Below are 13,216 nucleotides of genomic sequence, written 5' to 3' on the forward strand. Positions count from 1 at the left end.
ATACACATCTACATTGTTAGATCGAAGAGGTTCTGTTAGATTGTTGAAAGAGGTTGCGAAAGAGGTGCAGTGCTGTGCAGAGTATTCAGATTAAGAGGTAGAATCAAGCAGATGTTGGGGTTTTTCTAGAGATACTCGTGGCTCGTGGCGAGTTACGGGGATAAAAGCACCGAGTTTGTCATTTCTTTTTTTTACGAGTTGACAACAGTTCGTTCTTAGAGAGAATTCACACAGATCGGGTATAAAGAGTGTACGATTGAGATGGATGCTCTGCAAAAGAAATGATTAAAGAGGCAGAAAGGTGACAACGAAGTTTCGATTGTCGATTATCGATCGATAAGTTTCTGTTCATTTACGAAAGAATCGTCACTTCGTTGCCGCGAAGGGAGAATTCGCCATCAAGACAGAGAATTTAGAAAGGCAGCAGGATATTTCAGTGTAAAATGACGAACAAAAGGGGAATTTTTAACAACACACGTTCATAGACTTCACGTGGATACTTTTTCGAGTAAACTTTTATGATTAAGCAACTCTTTCTCCATTTCTACTGTGTTCACTTCATTTCTAGGCGATTATGCTTTTTCCTATAGATACACTGTCGATCAAAAGTTCGAATCCTCTGAAAATTTCAAATATCAATCTGCCACGTTTCGATCGCTTCGAGAAATAAGAGATTCTGAAAAATTGCAAACTTTCCCCCCTGTGCAGTGCACGCTGATTCCAAACTTTTAGCCCGTAGTGTATATAAATCAGCCAGAATTGTTAACCCTTCGTAACTCGATCTCTCTTCGTTCGTGAGAAGAAAATCTCTCGCCGGTTGCAGTTTCACATTTTCACGGAAGAAACGCGACTTAAAATTGACGAGGGACGCAACGGTGCGACAATATGGCGGCTGCATACGTGACACGTGGTTACATAGGGTTGATCAAGGAAGAGAGGAAATATCCACGTGAAATCGTCGAAATCACTTATCTAGGAACGATGCGTTGATCTCAGTGCGTACCTAAAACTATCTGGCGCTCCGGGTACATGGCTGCTATCTCTACATCTAGTCTACATACGGAGACTAGCGGCTCATCAGATATGCCGTACATGATATGTGATGTGCTAGCGGTGTTTCTAGAAAGACATGTCCTCTCGTACGACCTTTCACACTTTTCCCATTCTCGCGGTCACCTTGCAAATAAAACACACTTTTCTCCTTTTGTCCCAACAACCACGGACCTCGCTTGCCCAATTACCAAAATCACGCAAACTCTCTCCCCTTTTTCTCTGTTCTTATTTTTCTCCCCCTTTCTTTTCTCTTTTCCTTTTTTTGTTTTTTTTTTTTGGTTTATTTTCTGGATTATCTTCGTTCGTTTTTTACCGTATTCAGAGCCGGAGACGAGCATCGATATAAAAATCGATGTTCAATGCAGAACGAACGAGCGTGTTCGTAGAGGGGAGATAAATGGAACGGATATGGACCGCGTGTATAATATATGTGTGTATATAAACTAACCGTGATGATCGTTGGATCGATTTTACACTTACGATTTATACCATTTCAACGATTATTCTATTAATGTTCCTTCTTGCGTTGTGTTCGTCGAATATAATTAATACGTACAGCGATATATTGTATATATGTATGTATATGTGTATATATGTAAGGATTTTCCTGTTGGATAAAGTGTGTAGTATATATCGATAAACGCGATCAATTTAATTGGACTCGATATCTTTCCTTCTTCTTCTTCTTCTTCTTCTTCTTCGGTTTGATTTTTGTTTTTTTTTTTTTTGCCTTTTTTCGTGTTTCATCGCTGGGACATAGATTGTTTATAAAGAAGCTTGAACTACTGTACGTCGTTACGCGCAAAGAGAATGCTATAGATGGGAGAATCGTTTAGATCTTAACGGACTCTAAGGACGTGGCTGAGGATCGGCGGGATAAAGCTAGGGATGGAGGTCCACTGACCAGGGATATGTTGCCAAACAGCTTGTACCACCCGAACACCAGGTCATTGGCGTCCAGTTCGTCCAACACGATCTGCGCAATGCCCATGAACACTTTTTTCGTCCCAATTTGGCCGTAATCACCCCACACTGTCACCTGGAAACACGGGAGGAGATAAGGATCAAACGTTGAATTTATTCGAATTATAATACTAAATCTTGGAAAGGAACAATTTCAAGATGCCCTTTTTTCGGCGATTAAAAGATAAAAGGCTCGTTGGAGAATGTTGAATTAGAATTCAGACGAGAAGTCTCCAATTTGAAAAGCAAAAATTTCAAGATACCCTTCTTTTCGGTGATTAAAAGATAAAAGGCTCGTTGGAGAATGTTGAATTAGAATTCAGACGAGAAGTCTCCAATTTGAAAAGCAAGAATTTAAAGATACCCCTTTTTTCGGTGATGATTTTTTCAAAAATGAAAGGCTCGTTAAAGTGGGTAAAAATCATGAACGAGAAAGGGTGAAGAAATGATGTACCTGCAGTATACAACCCCGGCAATTTTCTCTGAAGGACAGCGATTGTTGGTAGAACGGGTCCAACGTTTTCCTGGCTGTCGTCGTTTTCGCTTTCGCGATGCACTTCTTTCCGTTCACCAGATACACTTTCACGTAGGAAGCTGGAGCGATAGAAATGTTCGAGATTAGTGTAATACAGTGGGGGAATAGGTGGAGATACAGTCGTGACAGAAAGTTTGGGAGTTACAACAGGCATACAAAAATTCTAAGTAACTAAACTCGGTGGAAGTTTCATTTTTGAAATATTGACACTCTGGAAAATTCACGAAAAATATCTCTGGTTTCGAAGGGTTAAGTCTTCAATTTGACACAAACGAATATACACATTTTGACCCTTTAAATTTCAAACGAATCAGCGTATAAAAATTCTAATTAAGAAAACTCGGTGAAATTTTTTTAAAATATCGACACTCTGAAGGTTAAGGTAAAATTTCTCAGGTCTCAGAGGGTTAAGGGTACCTCGATCTCGATAAGTAAAAAAACTGAAACAACTGTATCTAAAGTATAATGAATAAAGAATGAACTCGTTGAAAGATAAATTCTACGATCCAAACTTCCTGCCCTCTGTATAGCCATAACATTGCTCGGTTTGATAGTATCGTTTGCTCTAAAAGAGGTAAGAAGTACCATAAAAATGGCTCCACCCTAGGATAGTACTAGTTTAAAGATTGTAAACGAACATGGAATCACTTTACTGCCTTGCTTTGGCTTAAGGTCTCTGGCACGTATAACCTCCACTTCGAGGTAGCCCTTCTTTTGCGTGAGCGAGAGCTGAATCGCGCCTAGGCATCGAGCACCAAGAGCTTGCCTCCCGACAACTTGTCCAGGCCCAAGATCTTCGATGAAGTTTTTCAGTGGGCCGGTTTCTCCTGTTATTCGTAGACTTGGAGACCAACTGCAGTTCCCAAAATCAAACGTTTAGTGGCTGGATAAAGTCCTCTGTGTCGTGTCGAGAAGAGGAGGGGTTAAAACGAAGAGAAATAACAAAGAAAAGGTGGGGAGGCGGTGGAGAGAAACGAACGAAAAGTATCTGAATTGACAATCGAAGACAGTCTAGATCTCTGTCGATATTTTCCTTCGTTGGTTTCGTTCGAATTGAAAAAGGGAGGGGATCAAATAAACGAACACGATAGAAGATCGTTCCGCAGGAGCGAGGGACGATTCTCGCAAGCCTTCGACTGTAGTGCGGATAGAGAGAGCACAGTTCAATTTTTCTTTTTTCTCTTTAGACAAGAAGAACTTCACGCTGCAAGAGTGTAGTGTCGGTGTAGCGAGTCAATTTTTCTATAATATAGCGTACGGAGAGAATCGTAAGGTTTTGGAGAACGAAGCAGGCTGTCGATGCATGCAAACCATTCTATGAGCAAGTACCATAACCAAATTCTGTACCTTCAACGATAATCAGTCTCGTTAATTTTTATTTAATTATTCGTGCCAGAAAATTCATCGTTACACGCATGGTTTCCCTGATTATCGTCGAATTGACTAATAGTACTAGATCTATTCATGCTTCGTTGATACATAACCGAGAATATCGTTCTTAACTTACTCTCAGGATTACCTTTCGTTGCTTTATTCTCTGTAAAATCTCCGTTTATCGTCCTCGTAGCTGTATCGTGTGAAATTCTTTTTTAAATAGGAGAATGGGGTTGTTCCATGTATCATCTTGACGATTTTTGTTTTTTTTTTTTTCACAAAGAGACACTTGGGAAAGGATCGTACAGTTATTATTTCTATCTACTATATTATGTACACTGTAGGCTGGACGGCTGAAAATTAGCACAACTCGTGAAGAATTGTAGAGTAAGGGTAAAAGTGTCTCTCGTTTGGTACGGATTAGGAGAATGATTCCGATGGAGAACACGTATATACACATAGTGTGTGCGTGGGTATACATACAGTGGTGCTTCGACGATCATTTAGCCAAGCAATAAGCCAAGACGACGATAACATCGAGAAACATTGACATTAACACTGACGTAAAATGTGAAACGAAAGAAACGCTTAAGAAAAGAAAAGTTCAAATCAAGTATACGAGATGTTCCACCTTCTTCCTTTCCACATAGTCAAATCCTCTTAACCAAAGGCAAAAGTCAGAAAACTATGAGAAATGATCGTAGTGGTACGGAAAATAAGGAAACGGTGAAGAAGCATGAACGAGGCAGAACCAAATAATGTTACATCGATGCCGGGCATACACATCAGCTCAATCACACGTCGAAAGACAAAAAACGATCCACTGTAAATCACGTTCGCGATCTCCTGTGCAGTAAAGAATAAAAAAAGAACTCGTCCCAGGGACACAGTGATTGAGAAACGGGGAGTAGAGAGTAGAAATAGAATCGTTAGCAGGGTTAATTCGAATTAACATATCCTCAAGATCTTCTTCACTTGTGTACTTTAACCCTGCTGGAAAGTGTAGAAAAGAGTTCTCGAGGTTGATAGAACGCGAGGAGAAGAAGAGATAGATAGATAGACAGAGATAGAGAGAGAAGTAGAGAAAAGAAGGAAGAGTTGAAAGAGAGACAGCAAGGAGTCTCGGCAGTTCCGGCTTTGTTTTTTTGGCAGAATCGCTCGGTGGAGGCCACTACTTACGATCTTCCTTCGGAACTCGAGATCGAGTTGAGACTTCCGGCTGTGTCACTGGCCACCGATCCAGACTGTTTTCCGGATTCAAAGCGTTGATAGGGTACGATCTCCTCGGAACGTTGTATGCTGCTCGGCGTGCTGTTCCGTTTCCGCAACGATAAACCGGCGCGTACCTCCGCGACACCGCCTTTGACGAAGATCCCGCCGATACCACCGCACTCTGCGTTTCAAACCAAACAAGAAACAACCGCTAAACTATAATCTTTCAACTGTGTGTTATCCCACACCGCGTCTGCAACGGTCCATTAAATCTTTTTTCTCTCGTTTAAACGCAGCTCCAAAGAAATTCTTCACCAGACCTCTTTCTCTTTCGATTAATCTAAATTTCTCTATTTCTCTCTCTCTCTCACACACACACATGCGTACTTTCTTCACGATCTTCTCTTTTCTGTTCTTTTCTTTTTTCCCTTTTTCTTTTGGTTGCACTCGTCGTCATTCTCACTTTCCTTCCAATTTTTACCCACGATTGATACCGAAAAACACATACACACGCACGCACACCGGTACACTTGGATGACTGGTTGAATGATCGTCGATGAAGGTTAGGAGACGAGAAGTAAGAAAGTGTGCTCTCTTTTATAAGTTGGGTTACACTACTGTGCGTCTGACGATTTAGATTAAAGGCTATCGAATCAATCGGACGACGGAGTAAGAGACCTGTGAGATATCTTGTCCAGGCTGGGAGAGATTTTCGACGTCTGGAAGAAAGAGAATATATCGTAGGGCAACGGTTAAACATTTCTTTTCTCAGACCCCTTCGAAAACCTGCAATCAGAAGCGCGTGGTAAGCGTTCATAAAGCTGTAAAGTGTCCCTTCGACAATATGTACGTCACATCTATGGTTTCTGCTATGGAGAACTCGCTGCGACTCTATACGTATATGTATATCTCTAGGTACATATACATATATGTATATAATGTTCATACAAGTGTCTTTTGCGTGTCGTGTTCGTGTAACATAGAGGTGTGATAAGGTTTATGATTGATATTACGAGAGATTGGAAAAAAATTTGCTTCTCTGTACAAAAGTTTCCGTAGAAACATTTCTTTTTGTCTCGTGATCGATAGAAGTAATGAGATACGTATATAGATATATTGATGTAAGTATGTTTATATATATATATAGAAGTAATGCGCATAAGAACACTGCAACGCTCGAAGACACCAAGAAACGAATAAGCCGTGGTAGCACGTATGAACAGCGGCCTCTAGTAAAATAAATCACAATCGAACCATGTGGTCAACTTACCTACCGTCTAGATTCGACCACGATCGAGATCAACAAGTTGACCACTTGCTTCGTCTAAAAGTCGGAAAAGCTGTACAAAACAGACAGACACCGCGACGAAATTCATCTGGACCGTCGTTGTAGCTACAGTCACGAATTGTACAGGCTGTCTCGTTTGTATACGAACTGTGTAAATGTGTATTAATTGTTTCAGCTGATATTGAAATTTTCAAAAAATTATTAAGAAGAGTTTGCACCTGACGATGATAAAAAAAATCCCTGCCAGATCATCTGGAAGGCCATTCCAAAATCACCGAGCTTTTTTACGATCTATGACATTATGATCTTAAACTAAATTTCAAGATGTTTGTGGTGACCTCAAGCCATGTGAACTCTTCTCGATCACAATACCAGCGAAAACAATTGAGACGCTCGTTACAAGTGAAACACCCTGTACACGACAGCCCGACATGAACAAAATGTACTCGAGCAGCTAATACGCAAGATTCTTTCTGCTTCCTTCTTCGTAGAACTCGATGGAGGATCTCTCATCGAGCTCGACACAGTTCAGGAAACTCGTGCAAACGTTCCTCTAAGGGTTACGAATCGCTACTACGTAGAAACAGTCTACGATCTAGCGTAGACGGGATCAGAGATCATTTCGCGACTGTTTAGAAAAAATCGTGCAATCATTAAAATACATTCTTCGATTCAGAGAGAAAAAATGATCTACCTTCCCATTGAATCCTCAGAAAACGAAACAGCATCGAAAAATGTATCTTATCGTCGAAAGTCGCGAAAAGAGTCTCCGACAAATTCCCCGCCTCTAAAGCACAATTCCTTTCTAAAGAGAGTACTGTGCTGCGTGTTTGTCGTTGTTTTTCTGTCGTGTCGATCACGTTCCTGTCTTGTTCTTCTTGACTTGTCTCTCAGCTGACTAGAGTACTCACATTTCGCCGAAGGCTCGACATCCCCTGGACCAGATCAATGTTGGACTTGTCTTATCTCGTCGTTCACGATCGACAAACTTAGCCCTGAAGAATTATCCATTTACAATCTAAACACGCGTGTATCACCACGCGCCGATCGACCGTCGCGTTCCGGTAGACCGGATAAAAATGATCCACGCGCGCAGGGTGGAACGCCGTGTCGCTCCCGCGTAACAAAGAAAGAAAGAAAGGCAGACAGGGGGGTTTCGAGAAATCAAAAGAGGGTTACAAAAGGGAGAAATAATCGAGACACTAAAAAAAGGGGCGGGGTGAAAATTTTTGCAGAGTGTGTTCGGACCTGTCCCCGTCGCCGCTCCCCTCGCCGTCGCTGCTTGCGGAACTCGGTTGTCGTCCGCTCCTTCCGCCTGCCGTGTCCTCCGGCAATACCTCCTCGCTCCTATGAACTGTAAAGGTGGACTTGCCCTTCTTCCCGAATCCTAGCCGCCGTTTTCGACCTTCGTCGCCCACGCATGTACCACCAACAGACGCACGTGGTATGTTATGGTTTTTGCGTGACGTGACACAGTATTTTTGTTGTGGTTTGTAGTAGTAGAAGTAGTAAAAGTAGAAGTAACAGTTGTAGCGATGGTAGTAGTAGATGTTGTTTCACAGTAATTGTCGTGTTTTGTTCACACGTGGTATTGTGGTGTAATACACGCATATACCCGGTGCGTTTGATATATGCGTATAGTACACACGGTGTGACGAATTTTTTGGTTTTTTTTTTTACAAGTTGATTTGAGTGTTTTTTTTTTTTTTTTTTTTTATTTGGCGAGATGTTTTAATAGCAGAGCGATCGCGGTTCCAGCGATCGATCAGAGGGAGGGGTGATCCGCGTCGAGTGTTGTCCCGTGACACGATCGCGCGAGCGACGATATAGCCCGCCGCGATGAGAAATCGTGCAGGTTGGTGCAGATCGATGACGTGAATGGTCCCCAGCGTCGAGAGATAGTTGGTTGGTAGAAGTAAAGTGTGAATGTGTTCATGTCGAAGAGAGGCGGATAGAGATGAGGAGGGATGGCGGAGAAAACAAGAATACGATTAGAATGTACATACTGTCCCGTTTAATGGGTTTTTTTTTTTTGTTCTTCTACCGTGTGCTCTTGATATCAGTTTAGGCGGTTTCTCGTATGCTTCGCGGATTCTTGCTTCGAGAATCCATGAAGTGTAGGGAGGAGATAATTATTTTCATTTTTTTAATTTGTTGCATCTATTATCTTGTGAGGTAATGTTATCGAGTGAATCGATTTTATTAGCTTGTGTAATATGAAATGATAGATTTCTAATAATTGGAAAATTGATCGTTTAAGGTGGTTTAGTAGAGTGTTAAAAAGTTCTGAGGGTTTTCGTGCGGTTTTACTGTTGGGGAATCTAAATCAAGACAAACGTGATATTTCATATTACACGACTGAACAATTTCTTTTAGATTACTGTCTTTTGTTTCGTTTTTTTTTTTCTTTTTTTTTTGAAATAGCGAGAGCACACAGTAGATCTACTCACTAATGGCGCTAAACTAATGCTACGCTATTACTCGAGGGACTATCGATAAGTAGATATATATATATTACAAAAGAGACTGACTAGATTAAAATACGAAGATAGAAAGAAGAGACAGAGAAGAAATATAGTCTAGTGATCGCGCGGATAGAATAGTAATGGCGCGTGAATAGAATCAACTTGAGTCATATTGAAATTGCGCGGACAAAGAGTAACACCGCAAGGCAACGTCTAAAAGACCCGGTGAAATCGGAAGAAACGAGTAGTGTGACGATGTGTTACCTGTGGCGGACAGCTGGCTGGTGCTGTTACTCTTCTTCCCGAGGCCAGACGATTGATACTGCACCGCGCTACCACCGCCGCTGCTACTTCCGCTTCCACTTTTACTCCCTGGCGAGCTCTTGCGAGCCCTTCTCGTCGATTCCTCCACGTTCAAACCCATCGCCGTATCGCTCAAATCACCATCTGAGGGATGAGAATCGATCAGTGAAACTTGAAGCATTCGCGTACGAAGTAACGAAAAGAAAAAGTGGGAAGATCTCGGTTAAGGAGAAACCTAGATTCGGAGATTTCTAGTTAGGGAAGAATTCAGAATTGGACGATCTCGGTTAGGGATAAATGTAGGATTGGAAGATCTCAGTTAGGGAGAAACCTAGGTCTGGAGATTCCTAGTTAGAGAGAAATTCAAAATTGGAGAATTCTACTCGGAACTCTAGGCTCGAAGATTCTCAATCAGAAAAAGACGGTAAAACTGAACTGAAAGGAAACTTTACACCTGTAGAATCCCAACTAAAGCAGACCTAAGATGAGAAACGTCAATTATAAGATATACCACTTATATCAATAATTAATTCACAATTAAAATTTGCGTATCCCTTTGTCTAACAGAGTGATGTACGAATAAATTGCGCGTCGATTTCTTCTCTTTCAGAATTTATTAAACTATTTTCAACAATAGTACAGTACTACTTCAGTCTTATCGAATATAAGTAGCAAGTAACATTAATCAATTGCGCAGAGAATCAATTAATCGCCCTATAGCAAAACTCGGGAATTCTCTGCGCTATTCATAGCCACAAGTCATTCACGACAGCGAACGAATCCTCCATGTGACCTTTCACAATCAAATCTAAACCCTAAAACATCGTAACTCGTGGAGACTTACCAACTTGCTCGTCCTGCGGCGCGTCAGTGTTACTCAGGCTCCTGGTGAACTGACGTTTCCCGTGGTCGTCGTGCTCGTTATCGCCCTGCTGGCTCCTGGACGTCTTTTCGTACGAGCTCGACTGACCGGTGTACTCGCTGCTTTCGGGCATGGAGGAGGATCGGCGATCCCGCGTATCGTCGACGCCGGCGGCGGTGTCATCGGCGGCGGTTTTTTTCCGGGAACGCCGTCGCACGGACGACGTCGGGGAGGAGGACGTTGCCACGCCGGTATCGTTGAGGTTGTCGCGCGGCGACGGTTTCGTGTTTCGTGAGGTATCGTGGTGATCGACGGCCCGTGGGTGGTAGTTTTTAGCAGTGTCGGAGGTAGCGGTTTGGGAATCAAAGAGACTTGAATTAGCGTTACCGGGGTGGGGTGCTCGGTTACGGGGCCTACGCGGATCGCACGGGCCAAATCCGCAGTTCTCGCTGCACTGGCTCTCGCTCTCCATCGAGTACTCGTAGTACTCGAGGGTGTCGCTGATCGCTACGTTCCTCTTACTACCCTGTTGTTGTTGTTGGTGTGGCTGGGCTTGTTGCTGGCACTGTTGTTGCTGCCTCTTCTCGAGCAGCTCGAGATCCCTAGCTTCTGGGCAACTGCTGTTTCGTCTACGGTACCTATGCCTCGATTCTAAAGACGGCCTCCTCTCGTCACTTTTACGCGACAACGAACCAGACCTACCTAATTCCGTCGACATAGCCAGCTCACGACACTCTGGACAGCTACTTTTACGCCTACCGCGGTACTGCGATCTCAGCGATCCCGACCTAGCTAACTCGCACGAATCCGGATAGTCGCGAGCCGGTACGTTCTCGTAGTCGTATCTAGAGTCTACGTAACCGTCGCGAATCGGTTCGACGTCGTAGTAACCTGTTCTAGTACCCTCGCCAACGACCGTCTCGTTCTTCTGACGGAAACAATCCGCGCACACGACCGTCTCCATCGAACCGAAATCCTCGTCGGAGTCCAGGATAAAGTTCGTGCTCCTTTCTTCGTGATCTTTTCTTCTCGGTGGATCGTAGTAACGGAGTTCCCTAGCCTCTGGACAGCTGGTGTTTCTTTTACGACGATACAATCGTCTAGCTCTCTCCGCTCTCTCCGAAGAACTCAGTTCTTCGTCGGAACGTAGGATAGGTGTCGATTCTGCTCGTTGTAGCATCATTCGTTTGCTCTCGGAGAAGGTCGGCACGGCCAACGTGTCTTTCACGCTGGACAAGCCGTCTCTGTAAGGTTGAACGTTCTCGTATATACCTGTGCTAGCCTCTCTACTACCTCTTCTACTTCTCCTACGTCTTCTACGAGGCATCGTGTTGTCCTGATACTCTGGACCACTGTGCGTTTGGTAATCGTACTCCTCGGCTGATCTATAATCGCGATAATCGTCTATATACTCACTGTCCACATACTGCGACGTTCTCTTCTTTCGTCTACTACCTCGACCGATGTCCTCTCTTCTGTCGTAGTAAAGTCTCTCGTCCTCGTAATCGTACAATCTCTGATCGTAGTCGGTTCCTCGATCGATGAATCCTTCGTCGTACTCGATGTCCCAATCGTAACCATCGCACCCATTCTCCAGATACGATTCGCTACTTTTCGTTCGTCTACGAGAACGACCGCTGGTCCTACGATTATCGTACTGCTCTAAATCGGAAACCGTGTGAATCGGGGAACGCGTGATGTCTCTATCCCGACCGTAATTCTCCGCAGACGACAGCGCCTCGTCGATGCTGCAGTAGATGTGCTCGTTAGTCGGATCGCAGATATCTCCGTCGAGATTCTTGGTTCGTTTCTCCGATATGTCTCTACCAAACGCAGAATCGTGATCCTGAAACGCGGAGTCTCTGTACTTCCTCTTTGTCGGATCTTCGCGACCTAGAACGTTCCTAAGGCCGATCTGATCGTCACTGCTAAAAGAATTCTCCTCGGACAACTCGTACGAGTGATAACCCTTGCTCAAATCCAAATCTATCGTCTGTTTGTCGAAACGAGGCATGTAAATCTCCGTTTCGCCACAGCTGAACTCAGAATCATACCCGTAAAACGGTTTATGATCCTGCTTCAGCATGTAGTCGTAATTCTTCTCCCTGTCGAGCAGAATCTTAGGCACCTTGTCGTCTCCGTTCGAGTCGAAGTACGATTTACTTTGATCACCTAACGCCGGTATCTTGTCGCCGTAACCAGCGTCGTTTATAGCCAGGTTCTTCTTCAATTTCCTACGGGCAGTTCTGAGGCTGTCGTCGCTGAATATGTTGCTGGATATGTTGTCGTACTCGAAGCTCTTTGCACGCCGCGATAACAGCCCGTTTCCTATACCGAAACCGAACCGATCCGAGTAGTTGTCGTGCAGCACGTCGTAGTCGAAGCTCCTAGCCTTCGAGAATAAAAAAGATCTACGCGGTCGTAAGCTAACATCTAGATTCCTAATGCCCAGATCGTCCGTGAACTCGTGGAAACCCCTTGAGAACAGGTGATGCCTCGATTTCGCGACTCCTCGACCTGTACGATCTTGCCAGCTACGCGAACGTCTACGTGCACCGGAGTCCAGTAGGTACGGTGATCTGTACCTGTCGCGAAACTTCTCGATGAGACGATCGTTGAAGTCGACATGAAGGCAATCCTCCACGTATATCTCTGGTATACGTTTCTTGGAGCTACCGGTTAGCTCCTCCGGCTTCAGCATGTAACCCTCGGAGACGCTGTACTCGCTGGTCTCCGGGCTGTAATATCTCAGCATGTTCTCGTCGACGGTCTGCGACCTCGTGAACGGCGTACGCATCTTTCTGTACAACGAGCGCACCACTGCGGACTTGCTCCGTACGAGGGGATGCGGGGTGGGATTGTGCTTGCTGGGGTTGTTGCTCCTGGGCTTGGTGGGATTGTTGTTCGGACAGTGACATTCGCTGCAGGGTACCCTAAGTCTGTGCCTGCGCCTATTGCGCCTAGGGGGCAGGGGCATAGGGGATATGACACCGGGTATTAAAACGTTTTTAACTGTCGGTCTGCAAACAATGTTTTTCATATAGAGATTTTAGCGCTTCTGCGGTAAAAACATTAGTAAACGTGAGTGTTTTTGTTTTTTTTTTGTTTTTAATTTTCTATTTTGTATCTTTTACTTTGTTTGTTTGTTTTTTTTTTTTGGT

General features: G+C 43.8%; 1 protein-coding gene across 1 annotated transcript in view; it reads right to left on the reverse strand.

The window, feature by feature from the left end:
- The window catches only part of LOC108571954 (regulating synaptic membrane exocytosis protein 2-like), a 92,103-nt gene that overhangs the window by 9,640 nt on the left and 69,247 nt on the right, over nt 1-13,216 (reverse strand). The window contains exons 18-25 of the mRNA XM_017934111.1: nt 12,596-13,075; nt 11,451-12,496; nt 10,038-11,399; nt 9,155-9,337; nt 5,105-5,318; nt 3,190-3,404; nt 2,471-2,610; nt 1,958-2,092 (exon numbers count right to left, since the gene is read on the reverse strand). Coding sequence (XP_017789600.1) covers nt 1,958-2,092; nt 2,471-2,610; nt 3,190-3,404; nt 5,105-5,318; nt 9,155-9,337; nt 10,038-11,399; nt 11,451-12,496; nt 12,596-13,075 — 3,775 coding nt within the window. The remainder of the gene's footprint in view (nt 1-1,957; nt 2,093-2,470; nt 2,611-3,189; nt 3,405-5,104; nt 5,319-9,154; nt 9,338-10,037; nt 11,400-11,450; nt 12,497-12,595; nt 13,076-13,216) is intronic.

This window comes from Habropoda laboriosa, unplaced genomic scaffold, assembly GCF_001263275.1.
Source record: "Habropoda laboriosa isolate 0110345459 unplaced genomic scaffold, ASM126327v1 scaffold67, whole genome shotgun sequence".
NCBI lineage: Eukaryota > Metazoa > Arthropoda > Insecta > Hymenoptera > Apidae > Habropoda > Habropoda laboriosa.